At 47.8% G+C, this 20861-nt stretch overlaps 1 protein-coding gene across 1 annotated transcript in view; it reads left to right on the top strand.

Annotated features, from left to right (window-relative positions):
* The window catches only part of CACNA1G (calcium voltage-gated channel subunit alpha1 G), a 58279-nt gene that overhangs the window by 31517 nt on the left and 5901 nt on the right, over positions 1 to 20861 (top strand). Inside the window, exons 15-25 of the mRNA XM_027870308.1 lie at positions 1244 to 1369; positions 2169 to 2258; positions 2747 to 2960; positions 5933 to 5986; positions 11232 to 11383; positions 12222 to 12331; positions 13526 to 13659; positions 14172 to 14242; positions 14359 to 14437; positions 14611 to 14732; positions 16135 to 16491. Of these exons, the coding sequence (XP_027726109.1) occupies positions 1244 to 1369; positions 2169 to 2258; positions 2747 to 2960; positions 5933 to 5986; positions 11232 to 11383; positions 12222 to 12331; positions 13526 to 13659; positions 14172 to 14242; positions 14359 to 14437; positions 14611 to 14732; positions 16135 to 16491 (1509 nt within the window). The remainder of the gene's footprint in view (positions 1 to 1243; positions 1370 to 2168; positions 2259 to 2746; positions 2961 to 5932; positions 5987 to 11231; positions 11384 to 12221; positions 12332 to 13525; positions 13660 to 14171; positions 14243 to 14358; positions 14438 to 14610; positions 14733 to 16134; positions 16492 to 20861) is intronic.

Here is a 20861-nt window from a genome sequence, read left to right as displayed (position 1 = left end):
GGGGGGGGGGAGTGTTGGGGAAACTTGGCCGCCGGCCCAGAAAGGGAACTTTGCTTTGCTTTGGCCCCAGGATTGGGAGATCCCGACAGGGAATAGCAGTACCAGATGTGGGTGGGAGCCTCGGATAGAGGAGCTGGGGGGAGGGGCCATGGAGAAAAATAATAGAAGCTACTCATTGCAATGAAGCAAATTAGCCTCCAGAAATGTCTAAGCCTCACATCCCAATCCCACTCCCCCACATGCATTCAGAGTCCCTGACTCTGATTGTCTTAGCTATAACCATTTGGGTGGCACCGGAACTGGGGTTGTTCATATAGGAGCTGAAGTCTCCTAGGTGGCTGACCCCCTTCCAGCACCACTCCTTCCTCCCAGCTTTCCCCAGGGTCATTCTCTAGGGCCAATTATCTCCTGGTCTCCTGTTGGTGCTTTGACCACAGGAGCCAGGAATTTGAACTTCTCATCATGGAAGCCACACAGTGCTCAGACATCTCCTGCTCTTCCCCCACCTCACCTCTACTCCCCATCTCCTGTATTTAGTAAAGAACCGACCACATTTTCACCCTTACTCTCTGTACAGGGATGGGGATCCATCACACAGCACTTGACAGCCCCCATTTACCCCTTTCATTTCCCTTTCACAATTCCCTTTTTAACCATGATCCCTATCATTTACTGCCTTCTTCTCTCTCCCATCACCCCACCTCTAAAACTTTGCCTTCATTTGGTTGATTCTCCCCAAATCACCCTTTTCTCCCACTTGTGCCTTGATTAGCACTTCACCACTATCCTTGTGCTTCCAATTACTCTGAATCATATCAGGGTGACCCCAGACCAAGTGGGAGGTCAGGATTATGACAGAAGGTGGGGAGGTGGGTGGATGTTCAGAGCAGGAGTTGGGGGAAGAGCAGTACCATCCCTGAGTGTTCTTGGGTTCAGGCTCCAACCACTCCAGAGACATGCCACTAGCTTTCATGAAGAGGAAGATTCTTCTCCTTCCCTAATAATGGGTCCCTCCTTTTCACCATTAGTCCCATCTGTGGAGCTGAGCTGAGCTGAGCTGGGGATGTGGAGGGGGAAATCTTGTGCCACTTTGGGTGCTTACAGGCTCTCTCTCTCTCTCTCTCTCTCTCTCTCTCTCCCCCCCTCTGTCTCTCTCTCCCTCCCCCTGCCTCTGTCCCCCTCCCCCTCTCTTTTTTTTTCTCTCTCTCGAAACATATGTGTGCATCTCATTCTTTGGGGACAGCTCTTCAAAGGGAAGTTTTTCATATGCCAGGGCGAGGACACGAGAAATATCACCAATAAGTCAGACTGCACTGAGGCCAGTTATCGGTGGGTCAGACACAAGTACAACTTTGACAACCTGGGTCAGGTGAGCACTGTGGGAGAGATGAGTCCATGAAGGGGGGAGCTCAGTTGTTTCAGTCATGTCTGACTCTTCAGGACTCCTTTGAGTTTTCCTTGGCAGAGTACTGGAATGGTTTACCATTTCCTTCTCTAGCCTATTTTATAGATGAGAAAACTGAGGCAAACAGGGTTAAGTGACTTGCTCAGGGTCACAGAGCTAGTAAATGTCTCAGGCTTGATCTGAACTCAGGTCCTCCTGGCTCCAAAGCCAGCACTCTAACAGCCACCAGTGGGATTGTCCCAGGATCTTAGCTTTTTTCCCTTTTTCCCCCTGTTTTGCTTCTTCCATGTTGTCTCCCCCTTGAGACTAAATTCCTTGAGAGCAGAAAGCGTTTTAGAGTTTTTTGTTTGTTTGTTTGTTTTGTTTTATTTTTGTTTTTAACTTTTCTGTATATTCCCATCACTCAGCACTGTACATGCCACACAGTTAGTGCTTAATAAATACCAGTTGATTGGACTCTTCTCCCCCTGCTGATCCAAAAATTTTATGTGCTCCTAGTGCCCATGACCCTGCTTACTCGAAGCCAGGAGATGTGCAGAGATTTTAGTGATATTCCCTTTAGCCTCCGAATCTTGGTCTACAGAATGGAGAAGCTTCCCAGGCTCTGGGATGTTTCAACAAAGCTGACAATTGATGGAATTTATATAGTCAGGGAGTTGCTGCTAATATCTGAGGATGTTTTGGCTTAGGATGGGAAGACTTTGGCAAAAGATAACAGGGGGCATCCTGGGTTCCTGACATGCCTCTGTCTTTCCTGGGTTAGGCCCTCATGTCCTTGTTTGTGCTGGCCTCTAAGGATGGCTGGGTGGACATCATGTATGATGGGCTGGATGCTGTGGGTGTTGACCAGCAGGTAGGTGGATTGGGGACAGATGGTTCCTTGTCTTCTGAAGTCTGTCCATGGTGGGTCTGGGTCCCTTTGAATTCCAGGCTTAGTGAAACCAGACAGTAGGGCTGGAAGAACCCAAGACAACAGACCCTAAGGTAATGAAGCTAATAGAAACGAGGCTCTAGTCTTATTTTTAACAAAATTAAGCAATTAGTTTTAGGGATCTAGTCATTGGTACTACAAGCCAGGGATCTGAGGGCGAGGGTGGAGGGAAATGTCTCCTGTAGGGAATTTTTATTTCTCACAATCTGCCTCTAGAGCCTCTTGGCTAAGGGTGGGGAACCTGAGGCCAGCCTCCAGGCCACATGCAGCCTTCTAGATCCATATTGGATTCAGTCAAAAGACTGCACTTAAGGATCTAAAAGAAGGCCGCAGATTCCCCACCCATGCTCTAGGCTCTTTCAGTCCCCAGATCTCTGCAGTGCACCCATGTCTCCCGCCTTGCTCCCCAGCCCATCATGAACCACAACCCCTGGATGCTGCTGTATTTCATCTCCTTCCTGTTAATCGTGGCCTTCTTTGTGCTGAACATGTTCGTGGGTGTGGTGGTGGAGAACTTCCACAAGTGTCGGCAGCACCAGGAAGAGGAGGAGGCCCGGCGCCGGGAAGAGAAGCGCTTACGGCGGATGGAGAAAAAGAGAAGGAGTAAGGAGAAGCAGATGGCTGGTCGGTAGTCTTTCCACATCTCTCTGAATCCTGCTTGAATCTGGCCTTGGCCTAGTAACCTCAGGTGCTGGGGGGCAGAGGGGAGGAGGCTCACCTCCTTCCCGCCTTCTCTCCCTATCACTTTGAGCATGTCTGCCTCCAGAAACCTGCATGATGGAGACTAGCTCAGCCCCGCCAGAGGGGATGATATCCCCAAAGGGGCCCGCATGGTTTTCAGCATCTAGTCCCCATGCCCCGCCCCATCCCGGCCAGGACAGCATTTTAAACAGTGCCAGGTGAGACCTTCATTGTCTCTCCCACCTCACCCCTGCTGCTGGGATGGGGTAAGATGCCTCACTCTTAGGTTTCCTGACACCTGCCAAAGGGGGCCCGAGCCTTAGCCCCAGGGTGGGATAACATGAAAGGGGTGGAATGCAGTAATTGGTTGAGTTTTCCTCTGTCTGTCCAAGAGCTTGAGGCTACAGGGTGAGTGTCTGGTTAGTCTCTGAATTGAGGGGATGAGACAAAGACCCAGACCCTCCCTCCTCTCCCTTCCCTTCTAAACTCTCTGACTTCTTCATCATTTCTTTTTTTATCTTTTCAAGTTTTGGCCCTGGCACAGAGAAGACTTGGGTCAGAGGTCAGAGCGACTTTCCGTATAGTCCACGGCCCATGGATCTCGGATTATTATCCCTTATTTCCTCTCCCATGTGTCTCACCCTTCTTTGTCTCATTACCTGGAAACCCTCTCCTTACAGCCCTTCCTCAAAATACGCACTATTGTCTCTTAAAACACTTCGTCCCTGTCCTGCCCTTCCTCCGTTCTGGCTGAACGTTCATGATCTCTGAGCACTAAACCATTTCCCCAATCCCTTTATATGCTGAAATGGATTTCAGAGCATAGGGGATTCATCTTCTAAATGAGGGGATCACACTAAAATGATCTCTGAGGTTCCTTCCATCTCCGAGAAAACGACCTGGAGGGAAAGACAGGTCTTTATCTCTGCTTCTTGGCATCTATATCCTTGCCTCTCCATTTCTGTCTGCGTGACTTTCTATCCCTGCTTGTATGTTTTTTTTTTTCCTGTATTGCTCTTTTATCTCAATGAATTTGTCTTTCTAGGTGATGTCTCTTTCAGTGTGTGTAAAAGTAGTCTGCTCATATCTATGCATCTTCCTGTTTCTTCCCCCCTTTTAATGTGTACCTCTCTGTGTGTCTCAGTATTTCTTTCTTTCTCCATTTATGTCTCTCTGCAATACCTAACCCTGTCTCTGCTTGTGTGTGTGTATGTGTGTGTATGTTTTCCTGTGTGACTCTCTCTCTGAATGTCCCTGCATTGGTGCATGTCTCTTTGTCACTATTGATAGCTATCTTCTGACTGTCTTTTTGTCTTTCTGTCTTTTTTTCCCAATCTGTTTTTGTCTGTCTCTTGATGTGTTTCTCTCTCTCTCTCTGCAGATAGATTTTTCTGACCCTGTGTGGCTGTCTAATCTGTATAAGCCTCTTTTTCTGTCCCCAAATTAACAAGGGATTTGGACTTCTCAGAGTTTTCCCTGTGACTTGTTGGAATGTGAATTTTTTAAGATGAGTTAGGGAATTCTTTGTCTCTCCTTTTTTAGTTCCATTTCTCCTCACCGTGTCAGAGGAGCCAGGAGTAAGAGACAGTAATGTTGGGGACTAAAATAAAAGAGTTGGAAAGATGGACGTGGAGACAGGTGCTAATTATTGAGCAAGTTATAGAAATTACATGAAAACCTCCAGCCTCTGACCAGTCCTATCACTGGAGCAGAGATGGGAAATGAGGTTCCCTAAATAGCATCTGTGCATCACCTCTCCCTTCACCTCCTCATATCCTTACTTAGCTGGTTGGGGCATATTCAGTCTAGGTTCTCAGTGCAGATGTCTGAGGCTGACGACGCACTGTCCCCCAGTGGCAATATTCTGACTCGAACCTCCCCTCTACCCTCCTCCTTGTTTCCCTCTGCTGATGAATTTCAGATTTAATTTATTTTTCAGGATACATGTGTGGCCTACACCAGCCTTGCAGAACTGGGGATCAGTGAGCTTTATCTATCCGTAGACATAATAGCTAATCTCACATTATACTCAGATATAGGAGCCTTGTTATGACTCTGTCCACCTGAAGGCCTCATAGAGCTGCTGTTAGTTCTGAAATGCCTCTGATAGCCAGACAGAGCTGCTGTCCCCATCACGGTGGTTCTGATAGCTGGGAAGTCACTGCCTCTCCTTGGGTGTCTCTGATGACCCAGAAAATATGGCTATTGTCACAGCACTGCTCCCTGCTGTTCAAGGAGCTCCTGCTCACTTGTGGTTTAATATTATGGGTAAAGGATGGGTTTGTAGGAGTTGAGGTCAGAGGTGAGGCTTGAAGTTAGTAGTGGGGGGCGGGGTCAGAGGTAAGGTTAAGAATTGGGGTCAGGGTGAAGAGCAAAGATCAGAGAATCAGAGGTGAGGTTAGGAGTTGGGGTCTGAGATAAAAGGTTAAGGTTAGGAATTGGGATTAGGAATGAGGATTGAGGTTAGGAGCTGAGGCAAGGGGGTAAGATTTAAAGTTAGAAACTGGGGGTTAGGGTGATCAGAGGTGAAGGTTGAGGTTAGAATTTGGGCCACAGATGAATATTAAAAAGAGGAGTTAGAGTCACATGAGGGATGAAGCTAGGAGCTGAGGTCAAGAATGAGTTTTGAGATTAGGAACTAGGGTCTGGGGTGAGGAGTGAGGTTTAGAACTGGGTCAGTGGTAAAGATTGAAGGTGGGAGTTGAAATCAGAGGTGAGATTTGAGGTTAGAAATTGGGATGAAGAATGAGATTATGATTGGGGTCAGGAATGAAGAATGAAGATAGGAATTGGGGTCAGAGATATCCAGATTCCGGTTTGGGGTAGTCAGTATTTCCAGGGCGAGAACTGCTGTTCTGTGCCCAGCCCAGAGCCACCAGGTCCATTCAGTGACCCATGTCGTTTCATTCTTTTAGATCTAATGCTGGATGATGTAATAACCCCCCGCAGCTCTGCCAGCGCAGCACCAGGTACTGCGGCTATTGGGTAGTTGGTCCGAGGGGCGTGGCCTGGGGGATATTACTGACCTCAGGCCCTGCCTGCTTCCCAGTTCCTGTCTCATTTGTACATGGATATGTCATTTGCTTCCTCTCCATGACACATCAATCTCATACTTGTGGGTGAGGGTTGGGGGTTGAAGGGTCCCCATGTCCCCAAGAAGGCACCATTTGAAATCCTAGGTCTTGTCTGACAGAGCTTATGCTCAGTTGGGCAGGGCCTGAGAACCTAGGTGAGGCCATATCCCCAATCTCTGCCTGTCACCTCTGAACTATCAGCCTTTCCTGCAAAGACCAGGAGATGATGGTCCAAGAGCCAGCCACAAGCTGGACCACCTCCCTGAATCTCTTGCTATCCTGTCCCCTCTCTTTCCCAACTCCTCCATTACCACCCTTGGCTTTTCAGCACAGTGGCAATTATTACAGCTGCAAATCTCTCTAGTCTGAAGAAAAGACTTTGATCTGAGGGAGCATTATGAGAGGAGAGAGGATTTGTTTTTAAAATGTAACGATGAATAATTTAACAGACACATTAATAGTCAAGAATACGCAGTCTCTACGTCAGGGCTACAAACAGCAGGAATTAAATCAAGACCTGAGTTAGCCAAGATCCTCTCCTCCCAAAAGCCAAAGATGTGGGAGAAGGTCTAGGCCACTTGTTGGAGACTGTGTCTTTGGGCACCCCTGGCCAGACAGTGTCCTTTCTCTACCATTTGAGATATGGCTTCCCTTGCTTTCCTCATCTCCAATACACCCTTGAGGACTCCTATGAGGTTTCAAGCAGCTGTGTGCCAGCCCCTAACCCTGGCCATGCTCTCCTATGTCACTGCACGCTTCCCTCCCTGCACGGACTCACAAAGGACTCACTTCATGGGTGTGTGGCTGTTGGGTCAGTGCCCCATGCCAGGGGAAGGCTCTATGATAGCCCCAGTGGTGGAACCACAGGGAATTAGGTCAAGGGTCTGTCTTTTGGGACTCACTGATGAACCCAAAGTGGGACACCCCAAATGTCCATTTTGCATATAGTGTCTCAGTAAGACCCCCTGACCTTCCCTCACCTCACCGTGATCAATGTTGTACATCCCATAAGGTGCTGATGGGGACATGTCCCGTAGTGAGTGGAAGCCTCCCTGGAATCAACAGCTGTGCTTTGTGTCTGAATCCCTGGGTCCATATGTGATAATGTTAGGATCCCATATCCCTGTCATGCTGTGTTTGAGGAGAAGAGTGGAAGACATGGACAGGAGGAATTCTATCCATGCTGTCTTGAATGATATAAACTCTGACACATTCATTCTCTCTCTCTCTCTGTCTCTCTCTCTGTCTCACACACACATATGCATACACACATGTACACACGTACACACACATACACGTACACACACACAGTTATGCATGAGTTAATACATATACTGTCATTTAGGTCCAAAGTAGGGGCTCCCAGTGGTGCTGTTGCTGCCCCACACATGATCTTAGACACCCACTATTCCTCTACCTGCTTATTTTGTTTCCTGTTCTGGGCCTGTAGCCTTTGTGATTCAAGTCGCTGCATTATGTATGATCCAAGCAGAGGGTCCAGACAAATGGACAACCCCCACCTTCCAGTCTAGTGTGATTGGTTGATGTCCAAAATTTCTATTCTGTGACATAGTTCTGACCTCTCTTCCACTTATATCCCAGCTTCCTCCCAATAGGAAGGAGTCTTAGACCCCAGAGTGACAGCATCAGTTCAGTGACTGTCTAGGGTAAAGGGTGGATTGGAAAACTGAATTACTTCACAGGTACCAGCAGATGGGGAGGGGAGGAAGAAACAACAGTGACCAGGGCCCCAGTCTTTTGCTAAGCAGGTCTGGCTATAGACAGATGAGGATTGAGTTTGGTTTGTAGCCAACTTGGTTGTAGGCAGTGAACCCCACAGCCATCAAGCTCCCTCCTCCTCCTTCCCACCACATCCCCATCTCAAACACCAGACCTGGTCAAAGGAGCCGAATGTGTGACCCATCCCATGAGGGGGAACTGTGTCACACGTCATATGGCTCCCTACCTCCCCACTTTCCACCTGGTTCTGCCCTTTCACCTGGTCTGTGCCTGAAATCTACTCAATGATAACCCCAACTAACCCACTGTGCCTGTTGCCCTTCATCTGTGTTCTCTCAGCCACTCAGTCCTTGGGAGGGTTGTGCAAGGAGGGACAGAATAGGGGGCGCTCCACTTTCCATCCTGCGGATTTGTCTGATATTTACCAAGCCTGCTATCAGTTATGCAGCTGGAAGTGGGCATGGGTACAAGGCAGAAAGGCATGGACCCCAGGATAATTCCCAATCAACTAAGGATTTCCCCAATGATTTAAGCAAGAGTTCCCCATACCTCTCCCTCCTTCCCCTGCCCCCAAACTCTCTGGGCTGTTGTGGCTGAGACAGTAGCTTCCAAAGCAACTTAATTTGTGGCCCCCTGACAAGGTAATCTACATTTACACTAATCTGCATGCCAGGCATGTGGGGGATGTGCCACCCCCTGCCCATGTAGCCAAGAGAATGCTAAGCAGGGTTGGATCGCCAGGGCTGCCGTTCCACACGGTTTGCCCACAGGTGGATGCCCCTGAGGGTTTGTGTCTAAAAAACGACCGCAAAATAATAATAAAATAAAACCCCACAACCTATCAGTGGTTTGGAGAGGGAGTGGGGAAAGGGATTGAGAGGGAGTGTGCTAAGGGAGGAAAGGATTGCATTGGGAGGCAGGGGAATATGGGTTCTATTCCCAGCTCTGCCCCCTAACTAGCTATGTGACCTTGGACAGGCCACTTCAACTCCCTGGGCCTCAGTTTCCTCCTCTATAAAATGAGTGGATTGGATTAGATGATCTCTAAGGTTTCCTCTAGCTCTGACGTTCTAGGTTTTGATGTCCCTGAAACACTAATGAAGGGTTTCTAGATGTTTCTCCATGTTATGGTGGGGAGTGGTGAGGAGGGAGACAGGGAGGGGGAGACAGGGGAGGCTGCCTTATGGATGCTTGGGATGGTTAGTGATCAACCCTGCTCTAGGCAGACACCCCCACTCCTGCTTAACCTTGCCTCCCTGGCCTTATTTGGGGGCAGAGGGGAGTCTTGGAGGACTTGCCTATCAGGGGCCCCTGGCTGAATCCCAGTATGACTCTCACTCAGACAGATAGAACAAGAGCAGTGGCAGAGGTGGGGACCTCTCAATTTGGCCAGCAACACTGCACATAAATTAAGCCTATATAAGTATTCTGTTTGGGGTAAAGGGATGGGGAAGGTGCCCTCCCTCCTTCCAGTTCCCTTCAGCATTGTCTCAGCTAATAATGGGGCTAATAAGAAGACAGTGTTTCTAGCTTAATTGTATTCAAACATTTTGGTTAATTCCCCATTCATATTTTAGCATAATGGGATCGGGTGCTCTCAGCTTTTATGGAGATTAATGTAGAGCCGGAGAGATCCCGCCTCTTGAGCTGCATAGCTCAGCTCCCTCCCAGCTCTTTGTGGGGATGCAAGGAAGAGTCCTCACTTGTCTCCAGTCAACTTTCTGTTATCCATCCAATGGAAGATCCAAGGCTTTGTTGTTTCCAGCCCAGATTGACCTACTCCCCTCTCCCCCCTCCCCCTAAACTGGCATATCTTTCCTCAGGGAGATACTGTCTTGAGTCAACCATCATTTAGAAGATCAATTTTCAATGCCTGAAAATAAAACAAAAATCATAATGCATCCCCAAATTGAAAAGACAAATCCTAGGATGCTTTGGTTTGGGGGGTGAGAGGGAGACAGAGATTATTTCCACCATTGCCTTTTCACATTAATCTAGATAACTGAGAGTTGACCATGTGAGAACAGAGCTTGTTTTTTGTTGCTGGGCTCCATCCCCCTCCTATGGAGAATTTTAAGTCCTGACTCTTTTTTTTCAATCTTCATCTGGGTCCCACCTCCTTTCCTTTTCCTGCTTTAGTCTGTCTCTCTGTTAAATAACCAGCGCAAGGATGGAGTCCTGAGTGGGAGCTGGTTTAGGGTCAAAATTTCCTATTGCACCTAGCCAGCCTCATCCTGGGGTGCAGTCCATGCTACCGATGGGCTTAAGTCCTCCTAGGCGTCCCTGGGGTGGGGAAGAAGGACTGTCTGAGATCCATGTCTGTTTGATGGAGCTGCCAGGGAGCCTGATCAGTCCCCAAAATACTTTCCCCCAGAATGAGGAGAGTGTCACTCTTTCTGCTCTCAGAGATCCACCCCAACCCTCAGTCTCTAGGCTGGATCTTGTTCCCTAGATTTGTCCTTAGTGCCTCTAAGGGACAGGAGTACTCCTGGGGCAGTGATTTTAATCACTAGCTGATCTGCTAATTACAAGAGTAATATTATGCTTCTGACAGATCTCAGACAGCCTCTTCCACTCCAATATGCATTATCATGCTGCCCTGAATTTATGGTCTCAGGCTGGGCATTTCCTCATTAGAGATTAGGTGAGCAAATTAGTTTATCTCCTCAAACATCCAGGATTCCAAGAGCTTGTATCTAAAATGAGAGCAGACCCTCTTCCTCCACCTCCACTCCGGGAACACATGGGCATCAGGGTGTGGGGGTGTGGAGGGGAAGGAGCTTGGGAGTATGGGGCTGGTGGTGGTGTCCCCCTCCCTGAGACTCAGTCACGGAGATGTCCAAATTCTAAGCTCTAGTTTTAATTCCAAATGCTTAGCTCCATTTAATCTTTTTGCAGTACTCCTCCGCTCCCACTGAGACTCATCTAATTCCCCTCTTTTTTTTTTTCCAATTTGTAGATCTGTCTTTGTCTAAAGAGTAGAGAGGTGAAGGAAGCTGGAGAAAGTTTTCTTTTTCTTTTTGAAGGATAAATGCTCTTTGGACCCCAAATGTTAAGGGGAGGGGGTTGGCTCACCTCTTCTCTAATCTGGATTAAGAGCTATGCATGTTCAATGCCCTACCTTACCTGGAGAGGTATCAGTAGAAATGCTTAGATTAGAGAGAGCAAATGCCTGTGATACCCTCTCCCAACTCCAACTCCCCCCCAAAACAATTTGCCCTTTTGGGGAGGGAGTAGGAAGAATGGGGATGCTGATAGAAGTAGAATTATCACCACCAGTGTTGGAGCTGGTGGCTGTTTGGGAAGCCTGTCTTGGGTAGGGCAGGGGAGATGGATGGGGCTGGGGGAGACTAATGGTTTCTGTGCTCTCTGCCCCTGTCATTGGCTTCTCCCCCACCAGAAGCACAATGCAAACCCTACTATTCAGACTACTCGAGGTTCCGTCTCCTCGTCCACCACATGTGTACCAGCCACTACTTGGATCTCTTCATCACTGGCGTCATCGGCCTAAATGTAGTTACTATGGCCATGGAACATTATCAGCAGCCTCAGGTAAGAACTTGCCCCCTCCTACCCATACACACAGCCTATCCCCACCCCGGTCCTCCACATATGGAAGGAACCTCCTCCTCCCTATCAGATGGCTTGTCCATATGGGGAGACATCAGTGTACCATTGTGAGGGGAGTAGGGAGGGATTCCCCTCCAAAATTTTTGACAGATGGGATTTCTGAATCCTATTCAAAGCCATGATTCCAGTATAATAGAAAAAGCATCAGGCTTTTTCAGTGTCTCAGTGGGTAGAGGGCTGAGCTTAGAGCCAGAAAGACCTGAGTTCAAATCCTGCCTCAGATGCTTATTAGCTATGTGACCCTGGGCAAGTCACTTACCATGCCTCAGTTTCCCTATCTGTAAAATGGGATAATAATAATAGCACCTACTACATAGAGTTGATGTGAGGACTAGATGAAATAATATATCTAAAATGCTACATAAATGCTATTATTATTAGATTTAGACATTTGTAGTTAGAGATTTTTGGATTTAGATTTGGATTAAAATCCCACCTCTCCTACTTAGAAAATGTGTGCCCTTGGAAAAGTACTTCCCCCTCTCTGGGCCTCAGTTTACCCATTTGTAAAAGGAGGGAGTTCGATTTGATGATCTCAGAGGTCCCTTCCAATGTTATGTCTTCTAATGCACAATTATCCAACATGCCATGATTGGGTAGGTGGTAGAGGAGTGCTCATCTGAGGATTCATTGATCCCCTTTCCCTCTCCCCACCACCTAGACCAACAGCTCTCTGCCACATTGTCTGGGGAGGTCTGATAAGGAGGCTGTTAGCCCCTCTGACATCAATGATGAAGTCCCCTGCATCTGTTCTCCCTAGATCTTGGATGAGGCTTTGAAGATTTGTAACTACATCTTCACCGTTATCTTCGTCTTGGAGTCTGTTTTCAAACTTGTGGCCTTTGGTTTCCGACGATTCTTCCAGGACAGGTAATTGAGTGGAACTACAAGGTGCCTTTGTTTGGCCATGGGCAAAATCCCTAGAGAATTCTTGCCATCTCCAATTACTCTCCTTCTCTAGACAACTTGGGCAAATCTGGGGGTTACTGGAGCCTCCCACTGCCTTCCTCTCACTATTGTGGGTAGGGGAGGTTGCCCAAGGGTTGTGAGGAGGTTCAGGACACAATGGCAGAACAGAGGGCTGGAGGTGAGGGTGGGGAGAAGGGACGTAGGAGGTGACAAGAAGGCTCCTCGTGGGATGGAAAGGACATTGGACCAGGGATCAAGAGAGCTGGGTTCTAGTCCCTCTTGACGTGAGGGATTGAGAGCCTTCTCTGGCCTCACCGTAGTCAGGTTCATCTAAGCAGCTAAGTGGTGCTGTGAATAGAGCTCTGGAGCTAGAGGCAGAAAGACCCTGAGTTCAAATCTTGCCTCAGACATTTATGAGCCTGGGCATGTCACTTAATCCCTATCTGCTTCAGTTTCCTCATCTGTAAAATGAGAATGATAATTAGCACCTACCTCTCAAGGCTGTTGTGAGCATAAATGAGGTAATATTTATAAAGTGTTTTACAACCGTTATAAATACTAGATATTATTGGAAGGCAACCTGGTATTATAAAAAGAGAAATCGGAAGATCTGGATTTCAGATCCCAGCTTTGACATTTCCTATCTCTGAGACCCTCAGCAAGTCACTCCTCTGTAAAATGGGGGAGGTGTGGCATAGATGTCCCTCTAATATCCCTATGAGCTTTTAATCTATGATTGGATGGATTCACAAGAACTTCCATTGAACAGAAGGGGGAAGGAAAGTCCTGCAAGGCTGGATTTCTCTATGGGTACATTCTTCCTGTACCATAGTGTGATGGAAAGAGAATCTAGTTAATAGTAGGCCTTCAGCAAAAAAAAAAAAAAAGTTATTGAGTACTGGAGGTTGACACACCTGGATTCTAGTCCTGTATCTGCCACTGACTAGCTCCTTGTGACCTTCGATCAATTCATCTTCATCCTCCTCTGTAAAATGTTGGATATATTCCAGCTCTAGCCTTCAGGGTCCAAGAAAACATCCTTATGCTGCCCGCTCCTCCATCCTGACAAACCCAGCTTTTCCACCTTCTGGGTTCCCTCGGCCCCTACCCCAGAATCCCTCCATCCCCCCAGGGAGACACGTTTCGGGTTTCCAGGTGGAACCAGCTAGATCTGGCCATCGTGCTGCTTTCCATCATGGGGATCACTCTGGAGGAGATCGAGGTCAACGCATCGCTGCCCATCAACCCCACCATCATCCGAATTATGAGGGTGCTCCGGATCGCGCGTGGTCAGTGTCTGCCAGAGAGGCTCCCCCCAGCCACACCAGGCACTCTAACATTGTTCCTCCATCCTGCTTTTGGAGACTAACAGCTGGGGGCAGGAATGCTTGTACCTTGGAGATGGATTGGGAAATAAGATCCCTTCTGGGATAGAATCCACCTGCCCAACAAGCCAACCCATTTTTCTTCCATACGATATGAAACTGGTTGGAAGGGAGGAGATCTGGGCTGCTTTAGGACCACTGGTCAGCTCCCAGTCTACTGTACCATTCTCAGTGCATCCAATCTGACCTTTCCCAGCCCACCTCTGCTGAGTAAGAAGGTGGCTGGGTTCCTCAGACCTCCTCGTTGCCTTCTCTCTGTGGCAGGTGAGCCCCTTCATAGCCTAACACCTCCACTGGAAGCCCCCCCACCCACCCAGCGACAGTCCAGGCCAGGGATAATGGGCCTTGAGGTCTTAGGCTGAGAAGGGGGAAGGGAAGGAGCTGTTCATCCTCATCCCATCCCTTTGTTTCCTCAGTGCTGAAGTTGCTGAAGATGGCAGTGGGCATGCGGGCTCTGCTGGATACAGTGATGCAGGCCCTGCCCCAGGTATTGGAGGGGGCTGGGATGGGACACAGTGACGGGGACGGAGAAGGAGGAAGAAAGTTTGAAACTGGACTGGAATATGCATTTTCATCTTTGCCTTTTCTTTTTCTCTTTTCCAGGTGGGGAACCTAGGGCTCCTCTTCATGTTACTGTTTTTCATCTTTGCAGCTCTAGGTGTGGAACTCTTTGGAGACCTGGGTGAGTTGGGGTCATTTGTGTGTGTGTGTGTGTGTGTGTGTGTGTGTGTGTGCACGCGCGCGCGCGTGTGTGCACGTGTGTGAACTTTGTCTGAGGGCAAAGAAGTGGGAGCTGGAGGGTTCTGGCGTCTGGCTGACTGGGGGCTCCCCATTCTCTCTTATCCTCTCCCCTAGAGTGTGATGAAACCCACCCCTGTGAGGGCCTGGGCCGCCATGCCACCTTCAGAAACTTTGGTATGGCCTTCTTGACCCTTTTCCGAGTTTCTACTGGTGACAACTGGAATGGCATCATGAAGGTGGGACCCTCCTCCTCTCCCTGCCCCCCCCTTGAATGTTCCTGGCTCTTCCTGGAGTTGGTCTGTCCTCAGAATTTTATTGTAATAGCCTGAGCTAAGTATTGTTAGGAAGTTGAAATCATAGTAAGTAAAATCTTGTAGCATTCTCCACATCAAAGCACCTCATAATTTGCTTTTGAGGACTCCTTTGTTTAGAGGGATAAAATATGCCTCTAAGAGTTTTTTGTCCTTAAAACACCCCAAAATTCCTCTTTCTGCAGAAGATATATTATAACTTCTTCCATATTCAAGATACCTAATAACTCCTCTCTCCCCAGAACTTCTATAATTTTTTCTATAACTTTTCCATCTTCCTCTGACATCTTATAGCTCCCTTTTTGACCAGGACACCCTATAATTCATCCCATATCCCCAGGACACTCTATAAATTTTTCTTCTCTTTAGCTCATTCTATAACTTCCTCCAAGCCCAATAAAGCTCTTTCTGACACCCTATAGCTCCCCCTCTCACCAGTATACCCTTTGACTCTACTTTCTCCCTAAGAGGCCCTTTCTTCCATACCCAAAACACACCCTCCCTTTCCCCAAGACACCCTATAACTAACACTCCTACTCCCTATAATACACTATAACTTTTCTGCCCCGTCAAGAAACCATATATCTCTCTCTTCTCCCTAAGATTCCCTACAATTTTTTCCTATAACTTTTTCACCTCCTTTGCCAGAACACCCTATACCTTCTGCTTCTCCCTTAGACACCTTTAACTCATTTTTGTCCTTGGGACACTCTATAACTCACCTCTGTCCCAGTACACTGTATATACGTATATACATACAATATATACACATATATTCTCTTCTCCAGATCACCCTATAACTTCTTCCATTCCCAAGATACTTTATACCTCCTCCCTTTTCCTTGGACATCCTATAACTCTTCCCTCTTTTTTGATACTCTATAGCTCCCCACTTTTACCAAGATATCCTATAACTCACTCCTAAACCCAGGATACCCTCTAAATTCTCTTTCTTCTCAAGACACTCCTTTCTCTTCCAAGACACCCTCTAACCCAAGTGTTCTTACCCATTTTCTGTGTCAGGGACCCCTCGAGTAATCTGGTAAAGTCTATAGCCTCCTTCTCAGAATAATATTTTTGAACACAAAGGATTATAAAAGGAATTAATTATATTGAAATGTAGTTATCAAAATATTTTAAAAATTCAATTTATTTTAATCCTAATTCTCTCCCTCTCTTCTCCCTTTCTCCCACCCATTGAGAAGACAATTAAAACAAAACCCATATCAAAATTTTTTTTTTAATTTCAAGGACTTCCTGAAATCTATCCATGGATTCCAGGTTAAGAACCCCTTCTCTTGTCTAACTCATCCATTTCCCCACTCAGGATACCCTCCGAGACTGTGATCAGGAGTCCACCTGCTACAACACTGTCATCTCGCCCATCTACTTCGTGTCTTTTGTATTGACTGCCCAGTTTGTGCTGGTGAACGTGGTCATCGCAGTCCTGATGAAGCACTTGGAGGAGAGCAACAAGGAGGCCAAGGAAGAGGCAGAGCTGGAGGCTGAGCTGGAGATGGAGATGAAGACTTTGGCCCCACCCCAGCCTCCCATCTCGGGAGACCCCTTTTCCTGGCCCCAGGGAGAGGGAGGGCCAGACAGCCAGCCTGGCAGCCCAAAGCTCAGGGCCCCTCAGGCCTTGCACGTCAAAGTGGCTTCTCAACTCTCCTTGGCCCACCCCACGGTGAGACCCCAGTGGGAAATGAGGGGACTGGAAAGAGGGGGAGGAGTAAAGACCCCCCTGGGGCTGGAGAGGTACTTTATGGAGCAGGCAGAGAATGGGAGGAATAGGAAACCATCAGACCCAGGCTGAAAGCCAGCCACAGGACCCCAATTGAAGATTCACTCACTGCCACTTTCCTGCCCCCTAGAACCAGGTCCTCACTCTCCTCCCAAATGATCAAGCCCCTGAGACACAGGCTCCACTGCCGCCCTGGAGGAGAATATGGGAGCTGGAAAGGGCATCACCCCATGGGATGGTGTTGACAGAGATGGGTCAAGAAGGGAGGTTGGGAAGGCACTCTGGTTCCTCACCAGGGCTGCTGCCAACAGCAATGCTTCATGTCTCTTCCAGTCTTCTTCAAGGGGAACTGTGTCAGTAAAAACATTGCCCCCAGCCCTGGGTGGTCTCTAGGTACCTGTGGGATCTGCTTACCAGGCAGCCTGACTGGCCCTGACCTAGAATAGTGATGGTGCTGCTCTCAGCACCTCTGTCTTTGCTATTCAGGGGGCTGCAAGGGAGTGCCAGGGGTGATAGTCTCCTTCTGCCTCACCAGGGATGGTGCTTTCTGATAGAAGCAGAGGGTTCGTTTCCTTGGAGAGATAATAGAACTTTCCCCCACTCCCGTTTTTTTTTTTCTCCAAGCAAACGTATTTGTTTCCCAGTGCTGATCTGGCCTCTCCTTTCTTGAATTCAGGACTGAGCTTTCTGAAAAGCTTTCTTTGTTTTCTTCCTGTCTCTTTTTTTAATGCCCTCTCATCTCCTTCCCCTCATTTTCTCTCTACCTCCTTTCTTCTTTTTTCCTGTTTTTTCCATCCTTCTCAACCCATGCTTTCTTTAACCTGTCCTATTTCTTCTTCCTATCTTCCTTTTCTGCTTCCCCATTCTCTCTCTCTCTCCTTATTCATTCTCTCTGTCTGTATCCTTTCATACCATCCTCATTCCCATCCCCTCTATTCTGAGCCTTCCTCTCTCTCCCATCCCTTCTTTCTTCTTCATCCTTCTTGTCTCAAACTCACCCTCTCCTTCATCCTATCCCTCATCCTTTCTCTCCCTCGCCCTCTCATCCTTTCCCTCATCCTTTTTCTCTCACCCTCTCTCCATCCTTTCTTCCTTATCCTCTCTCTCTCCTTTGTTCTCCCTCTCCCTCATTTTCTCTCACCCTCTCTCCATCCTTTCTTCCTTATCCTCACTCTCTCCTTTGTTCTCTCTCTCCCTCATTTTCTCTCTCCCTCATCCTTTTATTCATCTTCTCTCTCTACCCACCCTCTCTCCACATCCTCTATCTCTCTCCTTCATTCTCCTTCTTTCTCTATCTCCTCTTCCCTCTCTTCTCTATATCCTACTCCTGCTTTGTTCCACTAATCTTCTCATCTGTATCCCTTTTTCATTCTCAACCTCTCTTCTTTATTTTTTCTTTCTGTTTCCCTTCTCTCTCCTCATCTCTTCTTTTCTGCTCATCTTTTCCCACTCATGTCCCCACCTCCTGCTCATTCCCCTTCTCTTGCCCTTTCTCCATATGTCACTCTCTTCTATCTGCCCTCCCTTTCGTCTCTAACCCTCTCCTCTACCTCCTCTCCCTTCCCTAACTTCTCCTCGGCACCACTCAGGACAAACAGCTGTTTGACACCATCTCCCTGCTGATCCAGGGGTCTCTGGAGGGGGAGTTGAAATTGATGGATGAGCTGTCCAGCTCTTTGGGCCGGCCCTACACCTTCCCTCCCGCCCCTGGCCAGGGCGACTCCGAACCTCAGGTTACTGTCCCTGTGTTGTGCGCCCTGCCCTGCCAGTCTAGTATTGGAGGGGGATTACTGTGTCCACCACTGATTAAGGTGGCCAGTAAGGAGGGAAACCTATAGTTACAGTGTAGATTAGGAAAATAATCGATATTCTGGCAGTGTTTCCTTGAGCTGGGATGGTCCATTCTGATACAGCAGGAGGCTGAAAAAAACATTAGAGGGAGAGAATTGGAAGGGCGATGGTGGTGGGAGGCTGATGTGGGCATTAGAATAAGACAGGTAGGTAAAGGCTCAGGCAGATACTATAACAGGGATTTTTAACCTGTTGTCCACAGACCCCAAAGGGGTCCATGGATAGATCTCAGGGTGTCCATGAACCTAGATGGGGAAAATTTCATAATTTTTACTAACCTCTAACTGATATTTATCATTTCTTTTAATTATTTAAAAAACACTATTGTGATAAGGGGTCCATGGGCTTCACCAGACCACCAAAGGTCTCCATGACACACAAAAAAGGTTAAGAATCTCTGTACTAAAAGAAAGAGGTCATTCGTGGGAGGTCTTTAGGGCTCTTTTGGTTATATCACTGAGGAGGAGAGGAAGAGAGATGGGGAGAGAGAGGGAATATGGAGGTGAGGGGCTGTCTGGTTAAACACTTGTGGGATGAGGAGGGGAGGGGGAAAGGGCAAAGAGATTTTCTTGGCAGTGCTGACTGACAGGCCTGAGAGTATGGGAGGGATTTCCACAAAAGGGCCCTGGATGGCTGGCCCTGGAACCAGGATTAGTCCAGTGTGGGTCCACCCAGAATGAGAGGCTGATTCCTCTCTGTGGGTCCTGGCTCCCGCAGTCACCCAGGATAGTGGCTTCTCATTGTGTTCTTGTTTGGGCATGACAGATGCTTCATTTATCTGATTATTTTAAGCCCGAGTTTATCCTAAAAAGAGATTTGGGAGTTGGTAGAGGAGTGGGGGCAGAGAGGAATGAGGCCATGACACTGATCTCTAAGAACATGCGAGATGTGAAACATGAAATGGATGTTTTTCTATTCCCTTCCTATCCATCACAACTCTTTCATGCCCCCCGGGACTTCCACTATAATTATTCCTCATTCTCTTGCTCTTTCAAGCCCTTGTCCTTTCTGCTCTGTTACCCTCTCTCCACCCTTTACTAGGCCTTTTCTTCCCTAATCTCTCCCCTTCTCTTTCACACCCTCACAGTCCTTGCCATCTCTCTTCCTACAGCAGAGGAATCAATTCCCTAAATTAGGACAGGAAACATGGCAGATTAGGGTTTGGGGGGGTTCTGGGAGTTCAGAGACTAAAGGAATTAGCTTTAAATCTCCCCATCCTCTGTTTCCTGTGCTTTTTTCCTTTCCAGCTCCCCTTTGCTTCCTAGCTCAGTCCCTGCTCCAGTTAAAGCTACAAGAGCATAGAACCCCAGATCTCTTCTAGGATGGGAAAGGATAAGAAGTCAGGGCTCATCTGCACACCTTTCTCCCAGTGTTACATCATCACAATGGGAATAAGGGTGTCAGGGTTTTACTCCAGAAGAGGGAAGCAGCCTGTGAGAGCATCAAGTACGGACTTTAGTGTGATCAGTGATGATTTCACTAGGTGGGAACACAAAGCTGGGAATACAGGACCCTTAAAGATATTTGAAATAGGGTGGTAGAAGACTCCAAGTAGGAGAGAATGGAGAAGGAAGAGTTAGAGAAAGCCCCTGAACTGAGGCTGCTTATAGGAGCCTCATCTCCCACACTTAGATTTCTAGAGCTTAGAGATGGAAGGGTAGACATCTTTCCCAACCTCTCATTTTATGAAAAAGGAAACTGAATGCCAGAGAGGGAAGTGACATGTCCAAAGTGGAGCAAAGGTGGGATCTGAACCCACATCTCATGCTCTTTCCATGATGCCACTCTGTGGAGAGTGAGCCTAGCATGTGTACAGACCAGATCTTTGGGGGGAATGGGTAACAGTTGTAACACACCCAGGTGTATAACAGCAGGGAAAGTATATGCTTGTGTGAGTCCATATGTGTGTAGACACACATCCCAATACTTTTGGTGGCTCTGAGAGAGAAGGAGGCCATCCCAAGAGGTTACTGGAGATGGATGATGGCTATGGAAGAAGGCAGGGACAGACTGTGAGATTGAAGAAGTCAGAAGCTGAGGCCTTGACAAACCCTGCCAAGCCTTTTAGATGTAGAGAAAATAATAAGAGCATAGCCAGGCTCTCTGTGGTATTGCCCCCCTCATCTCCCTCTCCGTGCCCCACCCCCCTCCATACTGCTACCTCTGTCTATAGAGAAAAGGGAGAAAAATCATCTTTCTTTTCCTTTTCTTTATTTCCCTCTCTTTTTTTGGTTTCATCTTTCATGACTGTGTCTAAAGCCCTTCCTCTGACACATGGTGGCAGGGGGTGGTCTAAGAGTCTGCGGGGATCTTTTTTTTATGTGGTTTCCCCATGCTTTGCTATTCAAGTTCTGTCGATGTTTGCCCTCAGTCCTTTTGTATATGTGGTGACCCTTCGAATTCATTCTCTGATGCTGTGTGTGTGTGTGTGTGTGTGTGTGTGTGTGTGTGTGTGTGTGTGT

The sequence above is a fragment of the Vombatus ursinus genome, unplaced genomic scaffold (assembly GCF_900497805.2).
Source record: "Vombatus ursinus unplaced genomic scaffold, bare-nosed wombat genome assembly UNPS02014797.1, whole genome shotgun sequence".
Taxonomy (NCBI): domain Eukaryota; kingdom Metazoa; phylum Chordata; class Mammalia; order Diprotodontia; family Vombatidae; genus Vombatus; species Vombatus ursinus.
The sequence above is the reverse complement of the archived record's forward strand: the minus strand, read 5'-3'. Positions and strand labels throughout refer to the sequence as shown.